Genomic DNA, 19,316 nt, shown 5'->3' on the forward strand with positions numbered 1-19,316 from the left:
CGAACTCTCACTCGGTACTTTGACTTTCAGGGTGCTCTGCTCTGCTCGTCGTCTCTGGCTGCTGTACGGAGTAAGGTTTGCTCCTAAATATGGTACATGGGATGTAACTTGGTCGCCACAGAATGCACGGAGCCAACCACAACGCCACCAAAGTACCTACAGGCTTGCATCTGAAATCAGATGAAGCTGGCTGGTCGTGCACACGGCCACGGCGACGACTCACCGCCTTACCCGTCTTGCCAAAATAGGATTAGCGCCGCCCGATAAAGCCCGATAAGCCCTGCTCGCCTCCAAATGGAGGGGCAGGATGCGAATTTTTTTTTTCGCTCGACCTGTCGCCCAGCATCACGTCCCAGTTTTAGCACGCCCCAAGCAAAAGGGCAAGAAAAAAAGTTGTGGAGGCCAGGGACACATAAATCTTGTCCACCCACGTAAAGTTTCCCCCAGAGTTTCTTTCTCCCTCCTCCACCTCTCTATATATCCTCCTTACTTCCCTTTATCTCCTTCGTCTCTTTTTTTGGTCGTCATCCCTCCAGACGAACCGCGGACTTGTCCTCCAAACTAGTCCTTGTTCTTGTCTCGAGTTGTTCTCTGGATCCTCCTCCTTCGAACAACCACCCCACCACCGTTGCCGATAGACAAAAAAAAAGCCGCGATAGAACAGAGTCGATTCCTCCGTCGTCTCTGTGGGCTTTCACGATAGAAAAGAAGACATCATTGTCTGGATAGATCTCGATAGACGTTGAATCGTTTTTAGAGCTCTGTCAATTTTCCTCGCCGCATTTAGATTCATTTTTTTTGCATCCTAATACCCCCACGATTACCGACATCATGCCTTCCGAAAACGCTCAGTCCGTCAAGGTCCTTGACGAGCTCTTCCAGAAGCTCACCGTCTCCAAAGAGGCGACTGACATCAAGGAGTCTGCCAACCAGCTGGCCAGCTTCATCAACGGCCGCATTGAGGATCAGGATGTTCCTAACAAGTAAGTTTACCATCGGGTTGTTTTGGCTCGCCGCCACTTGAATGGTGCAGAATTTTTTTTTCCTTCTGTGTTGCCCCCCTGGTACCCCGCCACCAGGAGGTTTCCCCCACCATGCCACTCACAGCGCCTGCTCCTCTGTCGCCGAACCCCCCCTGGACTTTCACCGCTATCTCGCTATCTCGCCGCCAGGCGGTGAAATAGCGCATGAATTACAGCGCTTTCGGTTCAATACACAGCCCCAACCAGCGGCCATATTTTTAGTGTTTCTATAATGCACACAGTTCGCTGACAATTTATCGTATAGGATCATCGAGAACCTGAAGAAGGGCCTCAGCAACAAGAAGGATGCCGTGGCTCGTGAGCAGGCTTGCGTTGCCATCCAGGCCATCGCCTCTCACTCCGAGGTTTCTGCCAACGTGGAGCCTTACCTCGTTGTTCTCCTCCCTGCCGTCCTCGCTGCCGTCGGTGACAAGATTACTGCCGTCAAGAACGCCGCCACTGGTGCCGTTCTGGCCATTGCTGGTGCCGTCAATGGCAATGCCTGCAAGGCCGTCCTCCCTGCTATCATGGAGTCGATCCGAACTGCCCAGAAATGGCCCGAGAAGATGGCCGCTCTGGACTTCATCGACGCCTTGATCAAGACTGCCCCTGCTCAGCTTGCTTTCCGTGTCCCTGACTTGATCCCCGTCGTCTCTGAGGCTATGTGGGACACCAAGAAGGAGGTCAAGGAGCGCGCCTACAAGACCATGGAGCAGATCTGCCAGCTCATTGTCAACAGAGATATTGAGCGCTTCATCCCCGAGCTTATCAAGTGTATTGCTAAGCCTGAGAACGTCCCCGAAACCGTTCACTTGCTGGGTGCCACCACCTTCGTTACTGAGGTGCAGGAGCCCACTCTCGCCCTCATGGTTCCTCTTCTGGATCGTGGTCTCGCTGAGCGTGAGACTGCCATCAAGCGAAAGTCTGCCGTCATTGTTGACAACATGTGCAAGCTGGTCGACGACCCCAACATTGTTGCTCCTTTCTTGCCCAAGATGATGCCAGGTCTCCAGAAGAACTACGACAACTTGGCCGATCCTGAAGCTCGTGAGAAGACCAAGCAGGCCCTGGACACTATCACTCGTGTCGGTAACGTCGTCGATGGCAAAATCCCCGAGGCCCGCAACGACGGCGATATCAACGTCGTCCTCGGCAAGCTCAAGGATGTCCTTTCCTCCAAGTATGCCTCTTACCTTGAGAAGATGGGCCCCGTTGCCGAGTACATTGCTGCCATGGCTGGTCAGCTCATTGACGAGAAGGAGAGTGAGAACGCCGTCTGGGTCGACAACCTGAAGGCTTACGTCTCCGTCATCACCGGCATTGACAACGCTGAGGCTGTTGTCGACACCCTCCGCAAGCGTGCCTCACCAGGCGCTGCCGAGGAGGAGGCCGTTGAGCCTGATGAGGAGGAGGGTGAGGACCTTTGCAACTGCACCTTCTCCCTGGCCTACGGTGCCAAGATCCTTCTTAACCAGACTCACCTGCGTCTCAAGCGTGGCCAGCGTTACGGTCTTTGCGGTCCCAATGGTTCCGGAAAGTCTACTCTCATGCGTGCCATCAACAACGAGCAGGTAGAGGGTTTCCCCAAGCAGAGCGAAGTCAAGACCGTCTTCGTTGAGCACGACCTTGATTCTGCCGATACTGAAATGACCACCATTGACTGGACCATGAAGAAGCTTGGCGAGGCCAAGGTCGACGTCACTCAGCCTGATGTCGAGAAGCAGCTCGTTGACTTTGGATTCACCCCTGCCATGATTGCTGGTGAGATCACTGCTCTCTCTGGTGGTTGGAAGATGAAGCTCGCCCTGTGCCGTGCCGTCTTCGAAGCTCCCGATATCCTGCTGCTCGATGAACCTACCAACCACTTGGATGTCAAGAATGTTAAGTGGCTGGAAGATTACCTTGTCAACTCTCCTTGCACTTCCATCATCGTCTCCCACGACTCCAGCTTCCTCGACAACGTCTGCCAGCACATCGTCCACTACGAGCGCTTCAAGCTTAAGCGCTACCGTGGTAACCTGGCCGAGTTCGTTAAGCGAGTCCCCTCTGCCAAGTCCTACTACGAGCTTGGTGCCTCTGAGATGGAATTCACCTTCCCTGAGCCTGGTTTCCTCGAGGGTGTCAAGACCAAGGCCAAGGCTATCCTGCGTGCCTCCAAGATGTCCTTCCAGTACCCCGGTACCTCTAAGCCCCAGATCAGCGACATCACCTTCCAGTGCTCTCTGGGTTCCCGTATTGCCGTCATTGGTCCTAACGGTGCTGGCAAGTCTACTCTCATCAACGTTCTCACTGGTGAGCTGATCCCCACCCAGGGTGAGATCTACCAGCACGAGAACATCCGTATCGCCTACATCAAGCAGCACGCTTTCGCCCACATTGATAACCACCTGGACAGCACTCCTTCCGAGTACATTCAGTGGCGTTTCCAGACTGGTGAGGATCGTGAGACCATGGACCGTGCCAACAAGATCATCACCGAGGATGATGAGAAGGCCATGGACAAGGTCTTCAGAATTGAGGGTACCCAGCGCCGCATCATTGGTATCAATGCACGAAGAAAGTTCAAGAACAGCTACGAATACGAGTGTTCGTGCGCCATTGGTGAGAACGTTGGCATGAAGAACGAGCGCTGGACTCCCATGATGTCTGCCGACAACGTCTGGCTGCCCCGTAACGAGCTTCTGGCTTCTCACCAGAAGATGGTTGCTGATGTCGATATGAAGGAGGCTCTTGCCTCTGGTCAGTTCCGCCCTCTGGTCCGAAAGGAGATTGAGGCCCACTGCGCCAACTTTGGTCTCGATGCCGAACTTGTTTCCCACTCTCGTATGCGTGGTCTGTCTGGTGGTCAGCGTGTCAAGACTGTCCTTGCCGCTTGCTCGTGGCAGCGACCTCACTTGATCGTCCTTGACGAGCCCACCAACTACCTGGATCGTGACTCTCTTGGTGCCTTGTCCAAGGCCCTCAAGAAGTTCGAGGGTGGTGTCATCATCATTACCCACTCTGCTGAGTTCACCAAGGACTTGACTGAGGAAGTCTGGGCTGTCATGGACGGCAAGATGACTCCTTCCGGCCACAACTGGGTTGCCGGTCAGGGTAGCGGTCCTCGTCTCAAGCAGGATGATGACGACGAGGAAGACAAGTTTGATGCCATGGGCAACAAGATTGTCAGCACCAAGAAGAAGGCCAAGTTGACCTCTTCTGAGCTGCGTAAGAAGAAGAAGGGTAAGTTTCTTATTCATACGAGTCCCCCCAATATTTGGATTAGGAAAAAAGCGAATGCTAACAAAACTCTACAGAGCGTATGGCCCGCCGCAAGCGTGGTGAGGAGGTTTTCAGCGACGAGGACGATATTTAAGCGCGTTCATACCCCATAAGCCGCTGTAATAATCTGACGGCGTTCCGCTGCATTCTTACGACATATTTTTTTTATCTGTCTAATTTCCTTTTGTAATGTAATGAGAGGGATGGTAAAAAGTTTTTTTTAAAAGCTGCGATGCGTTCTGGGATATTGATTGCATACTCGGGTTACCGATAGATAGGGCCTTCTGTTTAGAGGAGGAACGAACTTGTACCTAAACAGATTCTCTCGGCAAGATGATGGAGGGATTGGAGGACCCCGACATGTCTATGCTTGGAGATCATGTGGGTTGTTAGGATTGATGGTAAACGGTAGATGAACTCGAATAGAATTTTCAGTAACCATCAAATTAACGATTGCCTTGGTGATACAAGTAACCGACGAAGTGATTGTTACTATTATTGGTGGTTGTAAAGTACACATGTCGTAGATGATTGGCAACCAACTTTATCATTGGTACTTCAGCTCTGCTCCTGTTCATTCTTTGCTCACCTACATTATTAATTTTAGCACTATTCTACGTTAAATAGCAATGCTATTCCATTTTACCATTCTTTGCTGCGAAATTTGTCTCCTACATTCAGCTCATAATCTTGAAGAGTGAGAAGCTAGACCAACCTCAAGGCACGATCTCATCAAAGCAATCTGTTTTTAAACAACACCAACACTTCTACCGTTGTACAATCAAAATAGCATATTAAAATAACTACCCAAACCCCCTCTAAATCCCCATGGACTCACCCCCTAGCAACTACCCTGACCATCCAACCCAGCCACGACCTACACCCTCCATCTCGGCAAGCCTATACATCACCACTGAACAAACAAGTCCCTCAGTCGACAGCCTATTCAACACCCAACCAGCACTTCGGCTTCACAAATACCCCGAACCCAAAACGAGCACTCTACAGACCCTTGTCCGAGCCAACCCCGTATCAACATGCACCCCAGACTCTATCGATGCCGTCCGACAACCAATAACCCCTGCCTGATAACCACCAGAAAGTAGTTTAATCTATATATACTGTGTACAACTCCAACGCACGAGTTGCAAAGCCTTCTCCATTCAGGACCTAGTCCCCCTCGGCCCCTTGACAACCAACCCGGACATTTTCGTGATGTGCAACACCGTAAACAAAAAGAAGCTCACGTCTCCACAGCTTCACTCTGGCAATGTTTGAATTGAATCGGTTTTGTAGAGTCGTCGTATCGTTGGGGCGATTCCTCCACACCAGATCGCCCTGCTTATCCGGACATGGCTCGGTGATCGGCGTTATGGTGAGATGGGCCTACACACGATAAACTCACAGTTGTGTGATGGCGTCGCAGGCAAAACGCTATGACACATGGAGATAATATCTGTGAGGGGTAGTGTGTTCCAGATGCGTCTTTTTTATCGTGAGCTTGATCCAATGGGTGGTTGTGTTGCGACTGACGTTGGCTATGGATTGGTCTTTGCGGACGGGTTGGCGAAGCTTGTTGATGAGTTGCTAGAAATGCTGGGTGGTGCTGGGGTTGGACCAAGTCGATTACTAGTTGTCGTTTAATTTGGGGAAGATTGGGGGTTAAGGTGTTTCTGGTTTTCAGTATTGGTCAATCGTACCGACCAGGAATCCGGAGTATGTTACAACTGTTAAGAGGTAATACGAAAATGCATATCGCGACACGATATAGTAATGTTGACGAGTCGTTTGCTTCGTCGACAGTGATTGCGGTGGCAGTCACACATACGGCAGAGAAATTGTAGTCATAAAATGTTCAATTTCGTTCACTTCTCGGGGTATATGTATGATATGTACGTCCCAAGCCCACAAACAACAGCTCCTGGAAATCAGTCAGTTCTAAAAACAATTCTAAACTCGTGAGATGATGCCGCCGCAGCGCATGTCGTAGCACCTCATACAAGTCATAGCAAAATGCATGCACCTTTCTTGAAAAAGCAAAATAGCATGAACAAGAAGTATATCTCCAACAATGTCATCAGGTGCAAATTTAGAGAAAGACAAAAACCAAGGATGAACGAATAGGAAGCTTATTCGTCTCTTTGGTGTGCTTTACTCTTTCTGTTGATGCCAACCAGGCGGCCCATCTCTGTCCAGAAGCCAACAGGATCGTGGGTAAAGCTGGCTTCGTAACGGTCGATGGTCGGTCGCTCCCAGACCAGGTCGGCCTCATGGGGCTTGATGAAGTGAGTGCCCTTGAGGAATTTCCAGCCAAAGAATAGGATTGGAGCCAAAATTTGCATAGTGTAGTTTCGGAAGAAGCTCTCAACACTCCAGGGCGTGAAAGCAGAGTAGCCGTAGAAGATGACCACCAGTGTCTGAACAAACAGAGCAATGTAAGCGCAGTATGGCTGGAATCTTCCGTAGTACGGCAGAGTCTTGCGGTCGAGCCCCTGAGCCTTGCAGGCGCGGTGGTAGAAAATGAAGGTGATGGACATGCTCAGGTAATCAATAATGCCACCAGCGGTGATGAGATCGACGAGCCATCCAACAACCTTTCTTGAGCCGTTGCCGACCTGAAGGAAGGAGAGGAAGGGGAAGCACATGACGACACAGAAGCAGTAGATGGGCACGCCATTGCTCCAGCACTTTCGTAGGAAAGCGGGCGCACGACCTTCCAGAGCAAGACCGTAAAGTGATCGAGTTGCGCAATAGGTATAGGTGTTTCCGGCCGAGAAGATAGACGTAAACATAAGCGCATTCACAATGTGAGGAAGCACTTCAATACCCATATTGCTCATGGCAATGACATATGGGGAGGCAGCGGCACTCGTGGTGTCAGCCTCACCCTTCATGACCTTTTGCAAAGTCTCGTCGTTCCAGGGCACGACAATACCAACACACAAGGCACTGCCAAGGAAGAAGAGGCCAAATCGCCAATAGATGGTCTTAAATGCCGTCTTAATGTAGATACGGGGGCGTTTGGCTTCGGCAGCGACCATGGAGACGTATTCGGGACCAACCACAGCGAACCCAGCACTCCAGAGGGCACCGAGGAAGCCTTCAAAGCGGCCCAGGGCACCGGTAGAGTGGTACTCGGCAAACGCACCTGGGTTGTTCCAGTATCGGAATCCATAGCGGTCGTGGGCAGGGTTGCCGCCAAGCATGGTCACCAGGGTGAACATGAAGAGCATGAAGAGCAGAATGACTTTGCCTCCGGACAGCCAAAACTCTGCTTCACCATAAGCTCGGACTGCAAGAATGTTCAATGCACTAAATTTCAAAAAGAAGCACCGTTTAGCATGAGATCTCTCAGAAATATGGGGGAGGGGTTGGGAGTACAGGCGGGAGGAAGAAGGGGGAGCATAGTCGTCATGGTAAGTTCAGCGTACGCCAAGCATGACAAGATGCCACAGTAAAGACCAAATACTTTTGGCCCCCTTCTCCCACGCCCATTTGGAGCATAAATCTTACGCATAGCAAATAATCACCGCGATACAAATACCAGCGGTAGGTCCTGGATCGGTGACCTTGGTGTTCCAGAAGGACAGGACCAGGTTAAGGGCGGTAATCTCAAAGGGGATCAAGAGAGCCTCATAAATGAAAAAATTCCAACCAGTCATGAAGCCAAGAGCATCATCAACCCAGTGGCCGGCCAGACGGATGAAACCACCAGAAACGGGCATGAGTACCGTCATTTCAGCCACTGAGTTGTTGACACATGCGAGGACCAGAGGATACAGAATGAAGGCAATAAGCAAACTGCCAGGACCGCCCTTTGCCAAACCGGAGCCGATACTGACAAAGAGGGCGGTGCCAATGGAACCGCCAATGGCTACCAGTTGGATTTGACGGTTATTCAGGCGGCGGTGCAGACCGTCGGCATTGTCGCCAGCGTAATCGCCAGCAAGATGGCCAATCTCTGGAGATCCGGGGACCTCGATCTTGGAGCCTTTCTCCTCGTCGCTAGTCGCCATGGTGGGCGGTTGTCAATGAGAAGCAGGACTTTTGTTCTTTTTATGGGTTGAATTCGACTGTCGTTTTACAACATATATGCGCAATGAAGTTACAAGTCGTGCCGGATCGAAAGCAGAACAAATCACCTGTAATCAGGATAGGATATGTTTGCTCTGTTGGGAGGGACGATCTCACACCTGGCAATTGGCAAGGTTGATGATCTTGGGAACACTCACACTGCACGTTCTACTCAATGAAGAGATATGCGTGGTTGTGGTGTGAAAGGAAAGGAAGGAAGAATGGGATGAGAAAAGATGTAAAGGGAGAGTGAGGGAAGCGAAGCAGAAAAACAAAAGTGAGGATGGAGGGGGGGAGGTCAGGATGTATATACTCGGCCAACGTCAAATAAAGTCACAAAAGAAGGCAGACCATAACCAGACGGACCAGAGAGAACAATGACAGGGCCTCCCTCACCTGTCGACAAATCTAGCGTGAGTGTCACAGAACGATGGGATGGATGGATTGAGACGGAGTGGACGACGATGTGGATCTGCAGATGCCGTCGTCCAACTAATCTTGGGAGTCTTATTCGTACAATGGACGTTTGGTCGCCCCAACCCCAAGCGGAACCTGGACAAAAGCGTCAACTGGTCCTCTACCTTGGTGAGACTGCGACTGGTTGAATATTGACTGTACACCTGAGCATACATACAAAAGTATGGAATTTCGCCAATGATGCAGTCCACTTTGGACCTCCAAACTGACAACGACATGGACGAAGATGGGAGAGGCGAAGCCAAGGTACCTGGAAATGTTAGCACGCGCGCAGCGAACCGGAGTACTCGACTCAATTGTCAAGGTGCCAAAGCAACCAGAGTCGACCAGACGTCAGCAGCTGGGACCGGACTAGGCTTGGCGTTTTTTTAGGTGTTTTTGCCGCACTGTCTACTTCCGTCTCGTGCCATCAAATGCTTGGCTCGCCATCCACAATGGGATGGGGCTGCTAGGCCAGGCTAGGCCACCATTGAGACAACTGGATTATTTTGCCTTTCAATGTTTGCCTTCGGCGGAGTCATTGTACTGGGGTGTCTGGGTGTGAACCCGCTGCTGTTGCAGGGGTGCCAGTTGCACCCCGTTGACCCGACTGGGCATGGGGGTGGCGGGTCAGAGGGGCGTGTGGCGGTGTGACAGGGGCGCTTCTTTGCTCTGGTGCGTGTGGAAACCAGCCTGGCACATTGAGACCATTCAACAGAGAGAATTGACCTCTGGGCCAGACATGACATGAGAACATGTCGAGTCAAGTTCAACCAGACTCGTCAATTCTATTGCCATCCGTCGCTCAATTCCAGATACTAAGCAAGCCTGACCAGCAAAATTAACACATTAGGCTGATATAAAATGATCAAATGTTGTTGAATGCCCAGTCCTCCTTGCTATACTCCATGACCAGCGCACACATCAGTCAGACATTGATCAGAGTCTTTGGCAAAGCCTTGGTTCTAATCTAAACCTGACTCTCCATCGACTGCTTTTCAAAACCAACCTAAACTTAATATCTCGAAATTTCAACTCAAGAAATGTCGACGTAGTCAAGAACATAAAGGGCTGCAAAGTTGCATAGCTTCACTGTACCCTGCGCCACCTACGGTCCGCCCTGTCCATGAGTTTGTTGGTTCTCAGATTGAATCGCGTACTTCGTTTTTGACTTTGTAGGCTATTTGCCTTCAATTACCAACTCGGCCTGACCTAACATTTCGCTGCTCGCAAGTAAACATTTTGCCTAATGAGCCACAAAGGGACAAAAATGGGTATGGTGTCGCGTGCTTTTCGACAGCCGTGGTGCCACGGTCGTACAAGGCTGACTCTTGCACAAGCCTTGTACCAAGTCATGCTCGACTTTTGTCAACTTCCCCAGCAGTGCAGCTTGCAACGCGTGCCCGGAAACGACATGTTGACTCGATTTTACTGCAAAAGTATTGCATCGGCTACCATTCTCAGTTGTGAGCTTCCATACAATGTAGATCCTCGTGGATTTGGGGCTGGCTTACATGTGCTTGATCCCTCCCACCTTTTCCACTACCCCAGCTGGAGAAAGAAACTCGTACCAGGGGAAATTTGCGTTGTGGGTAGTTCATCTGTCCACTCCTCACAGCCTGGCTCGTATCGGCTTTTCTGGCCATTCTTGGGAAAACCAGCATTACGCCCACGCCGAGTTTTGTTCAGCAACTGATGAGGCCGGCCGAACTTGTTGCACTAGACTGCACCGCGGAGAATAGGGATTAAAGGGATGTGGAGGTGCAATGTCCCTTAATTTTTGCAATGGTCTTCGTATGTCTTCGACGGTTCTCCTCGAATTACCATTCGCGCCGACTTTTGAGGTGATGAGAACTTCAGCGGACATTGACTGACTCCCAACACCTTGAAAAACTTGACTGCTGTCGGCCGGTTCGCTTGCCTGGAGCCGACATCCAGGTGAGCGGTTGTGGATGCCGCCCTGCAGTGAGCCACCCGCTGCGCCAGCCAGTGCCACTGTCTCGGCTTTCCCTTTTCCAGTCCTGGCGCCGCTCACGTCGGATTTTGTTGCTCACAATTGACTGCATGTGGTGGCCTTGTTGCGTTAGCGCACGGCACAAGTCCTGCGTGGCTGAAGGGGAACATTGATTCCGTCATCGAGTTATCACGACAGGTGAAAGTCGTATAAGCCAGAAGCTTGATGTTCGATGTCGCGTGGCAATATAAATCGGCCATGTTTCAAAAATTTAGAATATCAGGGTTCAATGGGAGGGTCGGTGACGGGCCGTAATGACGCAGATTAGAATGCATCTTGTGTTTGACCGTTGCCAACAGTTTCAATTCGCCATAGACACACCCAGCTGCCTTCCCCCACTTGGTCTCTCAATGGTCCCTGGAGGTGCCTTCTTCTTAGTTGTGTACGGAGCACAGTATGTGCATACAATAGGCGATGGAGCCTGGAGTCACCGCCCAGGGCATTGTCATTCGATGTTTTGGGCTGAGTTCGCATGATTCGGTTTGCCTTTTAGTTTGGCTAATGAGCCGGTCTGCCTGTGGCAGCAACTCCAAACCCCCACGACCAGGACTGGACCAGGTTAGCGAATCTGTTTCGTCTCGAAGCCAGTTTCAACACAGTTATGTTTTTCGGTGGTCAGCCGACTGTTGTTCTATAATTATTTCGTGCATGGAATGGTCGGACTGTGGCCGTAAGCACGGGATCCTGCTGTCGAACAGATCAGCTCTGCTTCTCACCTGAAGACATGGGGATCTACGACTGGCATCGCGTTCCTCCGTCTGTGAGATTGGGATCTGGCCATGGCTCAGGGATCGGTCAAGTCTACTCCAACCCAGGCACTAGTGGGCAACAACAACCAACAACAACCAACAGCAACCAAGTTGGTTTGCAAGGTGATGATGGGGCAGAGACCAGACATGTTGGCTGCGCAAAGCCAAAACTACCCACAACGACGTAGTTGGCAGGGATGTTCATTACCTGGACTTGAGTTGCTCCATCCACTGAAAAAATGGTGTGGGAAAATTGCCTGCGAATGGGCAAATCCAGCAAAAGTGCCCATGCCGCTATTTGCTGCTAAAGTTTACGGGAATGTGCGTGACTGTCTTCCTGGCGAAACGGACACCCCGAAGAACATGCAATGGATAATGGATCCTCAAAAACGGAGGAGCTCGGCTGGCTGAGTGGAAACATTTGTTGCAAGGCATGATGAACGGTTTGTTGGAGAGTGGTGGGAAGCGAAGGAAAAACAAAGTAAAATACGGTGTCAGGGAATGAATGTAGAGCATGTCTAGTGTTCAATGTTTGCAGATTGCCAGAGAAGTGAGGCAAGCAGGCACTTTGCTCCTTCCCTGAGTTCTGAAATATGATAAGACGTCAGCTCCATGTCAGTACAACGCCGTTCCTCATCATTGGCCCAGTGCCAAAATGTCGTAGTTTGTGCTAGCGTCTCCAGTGAGTGACATGTAGATACAGCGTCAGAGGTCAAATCTGATGTTCAAATGTTATCAATTGGCCTGTTTCCTTGCACTGTACAATACAGTATCAAGTCGGTGGTTGTTTGGGCAGTGCATTGCAGCAGTTTCTTTGGCTCTCATAATTACGGTTTCGCTTGTTCCCCAAAGTATGGTGACTAAACGGACGCATGACCATCTTCGCCTCATGGACGGCGCGTATTAGACGCTCATTGTGATTTGGGTGGTGGCAATTCGAGACGGTGCGAAACGGAAAATGCTCCGGAACTTAGCAACTTTGGCCACAGTAAACCGACGGACACAAAAGCGGCACTGGTGCCAGGAACTTGACATCTTCATTGTTGGCTCTGGCATCTGAGCTGGCATGTCAGTGACATGACGTCACAAAGCGGGCAGCTTACGGTCGTCCGCGGATTGAAAGTGAGGCAAAGTATTCGCACTGTGCTTTTGCCCCAGCAGACCGGCAACAGTCAACTTGGAATTGCATGCAGCCACAAGCCGCCCCTGCCCAGGTCAAGAACGGCGCTGAATGGCTTGCATCGAGCGCCTTGATTGGTTAAACATAGGGCCGAAGGAGTGACCTGACAGAGGTGTTGCCGTTGATTTCAACCAAAATATGGAACTAAAACCGTCGACAGAGATCATTGATTAGAATTGCTCGTGTGCGTCGCATCATTTTACCGTCTCTAACGACTGACGGCTGCTCTGGCGAGTCGGGTCATCAGGTATCCAGATTTCGGCCAACATGGGCCCGACAACCTGGTCCACCCTTTCTCGTGCAGGATATAGCTGTCAGATTGTGACGCCGATTGCTGGGATTGGCAGTACAGTCAATAGTGCAGTCAATCATAACTGGCCTCATCAGTTCTGAAGTTGGCTGGGTTCAGTTGAGCAGTTGTGGCCAGTTGTGTCATGACTGCATTCGGATTTTCTGGCTCTGGTATTTGACACTAGCATTCTTGGCAGTCTGGTCCGCAGGAAGCACTCACTGGTGGCATGACAAGTCAGTCTGTGCTGGCTCTAGTCCCAGGCGGGAGTCAACATTAGACCAGACCAGACATTCCATTGACATGTGTCAATTGAAGCACTACTCTGTACAGTTCTATACATTGGCAATGAATAAGTCATCATGCTCAAGCAGCCTAGACTGATAGACTGAGGACATTACATCAATCTCTTACAAGATATCACAATACGACAAGTCTAATATTAATATCTTGCTGATTCATCCCACAGAGAAACAACGACTCTGTAATGCTTGACAGTTCCACCACTCCGTATATGTGCATCCTGGACAATAACATTGTCACGAGATATCCCGTTCAATGGCAATACAATCCATCTCAAGACGGTTTACGCTAACGCAAGACGGTTCTTATTGCATTTTAGCTCCATGTCCTGTCCTGGCTGGGCAGTTTGCAAGGGTGAAGTCGGGCTAAACACAGAGACGGCCACTAATATGGGATCTACCCAAGTACGATAAATGATATTGCACTTGGTGACTCGAGGGCATACAGATTACCCTGCATCTCAGCTACGGGCAAGTTTTCACATGCTATTTCTCATCCAAGTACGGAGTAAGACGGCACTCTTTGTTGCTGTCCATGAGATCAGCTTGTTCCCTCGACCACATGAGTACCCTAGGTCAAAAACCTTTGGTTGATAACCTCGATCGCAGAAGTGGAACATCGGAGCTTGTCTAATACACACCTCTATTCAAAAGCAGCCCAGAAAACGTGCAAGGAATACGACCTTGCAAGCTCGTGGAGAGCATGCAGAAACAATGCTTGCTACTGGTACTTCGTACAGCATGGGCATTTCGGTACTTGAAAGAGATGCATGATCTGCAATACATGATGCGAGTGTTTGGAGGCGTTATTGACAAGGCTTCTATGGCAAGCTGGAGTAAGATCTCATCTCGGCCCATGCTCAGACGAAGACTGACAGGGCCTCAAAAGCCACAGAGGCTTGGATACTCACTGAATTTGCAAGGAGAACACTGCAGTGCCATCAGTTGATGACAACCGACAGGCTCGCGTTCTGGACTCTGTAACTAATTGCTGAATACGGTGGGCAGATTGTCTGGTGGCAACTCACTCAAACACAGTCTCAGACAAGACATCTTGACAGGATTAGACCTCAATGCCAGCCAGGTAAGTTACGTTGCCATAGCAGATAGACGGCCATTTGGCCCACACCACCATGAAAAACGCGATGGCAAAATAGGAAAACTGATTGCGGGAATTAACTTGTAAAACGCAACTGGCCCGAGGTCCACCGTACCATGCCATACCATGCCATACCATGCCATACCATGCCATACCATATTCTCGGCGAAACAAATGGGGAACTTGAGGCAGGCCTTACAGTACTGGACTCCGTTTCGTGAAGTGACTGGCTTGTTGATACGTACCCGCTTTCATGCTCGGTTTTTGTTCTGCCCAATTTATTACGGCACGCCACGCGACGGGGCCATTTCAGGGGCCGTAATAAAACCCACATCCGTAGTTATCAAATTCAATAAAGTTAGTTTGATTCGGTCAGTCGTTGAACGAGTGGGACCCACGAGCACAATCAAGCAAAGAGGCAATATGTGTGAGAAAAGCCCGGATGAAAAAGAGACTGAGAGAAGAAAAAAAAAAAAAAAACGCCTAGCCCACACTTGATTCCATGCTTCTCGTGAATGGTGAAACGTCAAAGACCAATCTTGTGGGCCGAACCATTTCGTGTGCAAATACCAGACCGTTTTTGATGTGTGAAAAAGAGTGGGCAAAATCTACAATACACCTCGCACCTCGCACAGTCGCGACGGTCCAACAAGTCAGGTTAGAACATTTGGAAAATTTTCCGTCCCGCTGGCATGGACATTAGGAAATGAGAATGGCGCACCAGGATGACTGTGGATGCCTCATGTTGTTTTGAAGTCCCATGAGGCTGGCCTTTTGCCCTTGGCCTCTATTGGATACTGCGTTCGATGAGCCTACAGTCTGGTAGTACTTATTTGGTAGAGGACCGCATTCACTTCTTTTGTTGCAAAAGTTCCTTCTGTGTTGCCATTCGTCCAAATGTTCTTTGGCAATTTTTCTACTTGAATAAGTGCTGACTACCGACGCAAATGCAAGGCTTAAGGCTCGAGGCTGAACCCTGAATCTGGCCGAACATTGAAGCCAAAAATCTTGGTGCAAAATTTCTGCCCCGCCCCCACCAAAAAAAAAGTCACACACAGACACATGGACAAATGGACGTCATGTCGAACATTTTGATAGACTTTGATAAAGAGTTAGAGACAAGTGTATTATACCATCACTCTGAGCTCGGAAGATAGAATGACTACTGCCATAAATGCAACTCTTATACTGACCACCTCTAGTGTAAATATATGTGAATTATTAGTGCCTTGAATTCAAACTTGTGTGAATCCCAAACATGAATCTGCTCCCTCCAACTTCAACGACATCGCATTTCCCTGGCCATCTTTCCCCTTCCATCATCAAAACACTCCAGGCGAGCCAACGACAAAACAGCTATACTCGCTCAACATTCCGGAAACTCTGCCTCGTAAAAGACCAAATACTCATTCGAACCAGACAGGGGAGCCAGAGAGATGGCGGCGGCGACAAACCCAGACCCCGCGGCCTGGAAAATGTCAGCATCGTCGTCCCATCACCATTCCGCCACCAACCTCGCCATCCTAGCAGAGACCCAAGCAGCTGATCGCCTCATTGCCGCACATGTAACTGAAATTCTTCATTCAGCCCAACAGCAGCAGCAACAACAGCAACAGTCGTCCCCTGTTGGCGACATCTCTGGCCTTTCATCCAGCGAGAAACTCGATGTGGGTCTCGCCGCTCTTGATATCTTTCTTCAAGCGAATGTTACTGGACCTGTAGTGTCTGCAGACAAGCTTGGGTCGATCCAATCGAGATTCACCAAGGCATGGACGGCCGTCTCGACCACTGTTGCCGAGCAGACTGCTGCTACCCTGACACAGCTGCAAAGGGCCTGCTTGGCATATCTGGAGGTTGATGGTGTTTCACCTTATAGCCATATTCCTCACCTTGAACTCTTCTCCTTGGCCAGATATATATTCAACACAGCCCTATCTAACGAAACAACAGCTGTCGTGCCAGTCCCTTTACAGGATAAACAGACCAGCAACGTCAAATACAGCATATCGTGGATGAGACTGCGTATCAACATCTGGCACTACAAGCTCCTTACGCAGCCCAGTCTCGGCCCTGGCTCAAACTTCACAAAGAGCTCGCAATGGAGTGAGGTCCCTAGTTTGGCCACCAGCATACTGGCTGACATGGATGCTGTCCGTGGTCAAATAGCAGGTGACGAAGTGTGGTCTGAAGCCGACTCATGGGAGCCGCAAGACAGGGCGTACTTTCTGGTTGAAGCTGCCAACAACTACATCCTTCTTGGACGCCATGAAAAAGCCAAGGAGGCTCTCAAGGAAGCCACCATGACGACTGGGCTCAAGTACGCCCTGTCTGGTGCCCTGGGCAAACGAACCAAGTTTCAAGAGAACACCATCAGTCAGCTGGTTGTTCTGGCTCGCAGCAGTACCAACCAGGAGGAGCCTGCTGAGGAAGAACATGACGAAGAGGAAAAGGCCAAGCCAGACGCGCTGAAGCTCAACGACGACACGCTCTTGGAAGAAATACAATTCTCAAGCGAGGATAGCAAGAAGGAAGCCACCAAAGAGAAAGAATTGCCACCAACACTGGCCGAGTTGTCCCCTGATAATCAACCTCAACTTACTCCACTGGATCAAATTATTCTACTCACCGAGGCGACCCTAAAAGATGCTTTTTCGCCAGTTGACACTCTTACATCTCAAGAGATCCTACCCTATGCTGTTCGAGTTCTTGCCGATAAATCGACAAACTGGCAGATTTACACGCAGGCACTTCTGGTGCGGTCTCGGATTGAAGTTCATCGTAGCAGGACGGTAGAGCGCGGTGTATTGCAACTGCAGGCTGTCGCGGATCAGGTCTTGACAGATACAACCATGGAACCCCAGGCAGCAAATGCACCACATGAGGAACCGAACGAAGTTGAGAGCGAAGTGCCAGCAATACAAATTACGTCTCCGGATCAAGAACGTATTACAGCTCCCACCAAGCCCCAAGTTCCTACGTCTTTCTTACCAGCACCGAAACCGACGGAATCTGCAGCTGCACACATTCGTCTCCGGTATATTGATGCGTTGTCTACTCCACCACGATGGCACCTCGAATCCGAATTGGCGTACGCCTGGGCTGGAGTCGGCTCCCTGACTTCTGCCCTTGAAATCTTCAAGCGTCTTCGTCTTTGGGCAGAGGTGGCCTTGTGTTATGCCAGTGCTGCTGCCTCCGAGGACGAGGACGGCCGCGGTAGCGGAGGCGAAGAAAAGGCTAAATCCATCATCCGTTGGAGATTATTCCACCCTACAGGCGAAGATGTTTCAGCAACGTCTAACCCAGATGATCAAAATGTTGAAGACGTCATGCATCTAAAGGCTGCCAGTTTTGAGGGTCCTGAAAGGAGTCCTCCACCTCCCAATGCTGCCAGACTTTGGTGCATCCTCGGAGATATCGAGAACAATCCCGACCACTACGAGCGAGCATGGACAATCTCCAAGCAGCGATATGGCAGAGCTCAAAAGTCCCTTGGCGAGTATTACCTCGCAAAGAAAGACATGGTTAAGGCACGAGAGGCATACAAATTGGCTACCAATGTGAACCGACTCAGTCCGGATCTCTGGAGCCGCTTGGGCGACATAAGTCTTCGCCTGGGGCATTTCGACGATGCCGCCGAGGCCTATGGCCGCTCTATTAGCAGTGCCAACGATGTAGCCGGCGGTGAAGGCGCCAGAACCTGGAGCAACCTGGGAAGTGCCCTGTGGAGTTTATACTGCGAAGTGACTGCAGAGAAAAAGGACGCTGCGCCATCGAACACAGAAACAAGAGTAATTACCCGCGCTGATGACGAAGAGGATGATATCCTCCTCGCAGAAACGGGAGATAAGACTCTCGATCCTGCCACCTTGCTCTCCAAAGCTCTAGCTGCCTACAAAAAGGGCGCTTCCATCGCCCACGACAACTGGCGCATCTGGGACAATGTTCTCACACTCGCAGCCCGTCTCCAACCCCCAGCAATCCCAGACATGATCCTCGCCTTCACTCACATCCTGCGAATTCGCAAAACCGAAGACGCCATCGACACGGACGTCCTCACCGCTCTCCTGCAGGAGGTCGTCATTTCCAAAGACAAGCCCGCCGGAACAGGAATCTACGAACCACCCCGAGGATCCATGGAACGCCTCGTCACCCGCCTGCTGGAGGAAGAAATCGTCCCCCTCATCACACAACGCGCCGAGCTGTGGTCCCTCATTTCCCGGCTTCGCACATGGCGAAGAGACTACGCCGGCGCTATTGATGCATCTGAACGTGCGTGGAGAGCAGCCGTGGGATCATCCGGCAGTGGTCTCCTACCCGGTGAAGTGGCTGCCGATTCGGCAGACTGGACAACAGATATGAAGGGGTGGACAGAAGTCGTCAAGCGGACGGATGAGCTTGTTTCCATCCTGGAGAACTGGGGTCCAGATGTCGAATCTGTGGGCAGCAAGTGGAAAGGAAAAGCACGAAGTGCAGTTCGTAGCGTCATGAGCCGCGGGCGAGAGAATTGGGAAGGATCAGAGGGTTGGAGTACACTGGAAAGTTTGATGGAAGGTTTGAAAATCTCCAAGTAAGGGAATTTCATGGGTGGAAGTTTGTTGAGTCGGTCAAGGGACTACAGTTGAGAACGTGAATGACGAATCGCATGGAATTAGCAGCAATGAGCATAGGATAGATAAAAGCAACTCTTGAACATGGTGCGATTTTCATCATGGCACATCAAAGCCTTCTTCGTGGCTGTGAACGTTTGGCTGTGTGCGAGTGGCGACGAATTTCATAGATGTTGGAGGAGCATCTATCATCGACCTTATTATAGTTGTGGTGATATCACGAGGGATGGGGCGAGGTTCCGTTAACGCTGCTGCTGCCATTG

The 19,316-nt window shown here is 50.5% G+C and overlaps 3 protein-coding genes across 3 annotated transcripts; 2 read left to right on the top strand and 1 right to left on the bottom strand.

The window, feature by feature from the left end:
* Positions 1–831: 831 nt before the first annotated feature.
* On the top strand, positions 832–4,377 carry VFPPC_07147 (mRNA-nucleus export ATPase (Elf1); the record flags this gene model as incomplete). Its single annotated transcript, XM_018286057.1, has 3 exons — positions 832–983; positions 1,288–4,244; positions 4,319–4,377. The coding sequence occupies 3 exons, from the start codon at positions 832–834 to the stop codon at positions 4,375–4,377; spliced, it is 3,168 nt and encodes a 1,055-aa protein (XP_018139902.1).
* Positions 4,378–6,412: 2,035 nt separating this feature from the next.
* VFPPC_07148 (general amino acid permease AGP2) lies at positions 6,413–8,299 on the bottom strand (the record flags this gene model as incomplete). Its single annotated transcript, XM_018286058.1, has 2 exons — positions 6,413–7,595; positions 7,797–8,299. The coding sequence occupies 2 exons, from the start codon at positions 8,297–8,299 to the stop codon at positions 6,413–6,415; spliced, it is 1,686 nt and encodes a 561-aa protein (XP_018139901.1).
* A 7,583-nt stretch (positions 8,300–15,882) lies between these two features.
* VFPPC_07150 (TPR repeat-containing protein) lies at positions 15,883–19,017 on the top strand (the record flags this gene model as incomplete). Its single annotated transcript, XM_018286059.1, has 1 exon — positions 15,883–19,017. The coding sequence occupies one exon, from the start codon at positions 15,883–15,885 to the stop codon at positions 19,015–19,017; it is 3,135 nt and encodes a 1,044-aa protein (XP_018139899.1).
* Between the last annotated feature and the right edge of the window lie 299 nt (positions 19,018–19,316).

This window comes from Pochonia chlamydosporia, chromosome 7 (assembly GCF_001653235.2).
Source record: "Pochonia chlamydosporia 170 chromosome 7, whole genome shotgun sequence".
Taxonomy (NCBI): domain Eukaryota; kingdom Fungi; phylum Ascomycota; class Sordariomycetes; order Hypocreales; family Clavicipitaceae; genus Pochonia; species Pochonia chlamydosporia.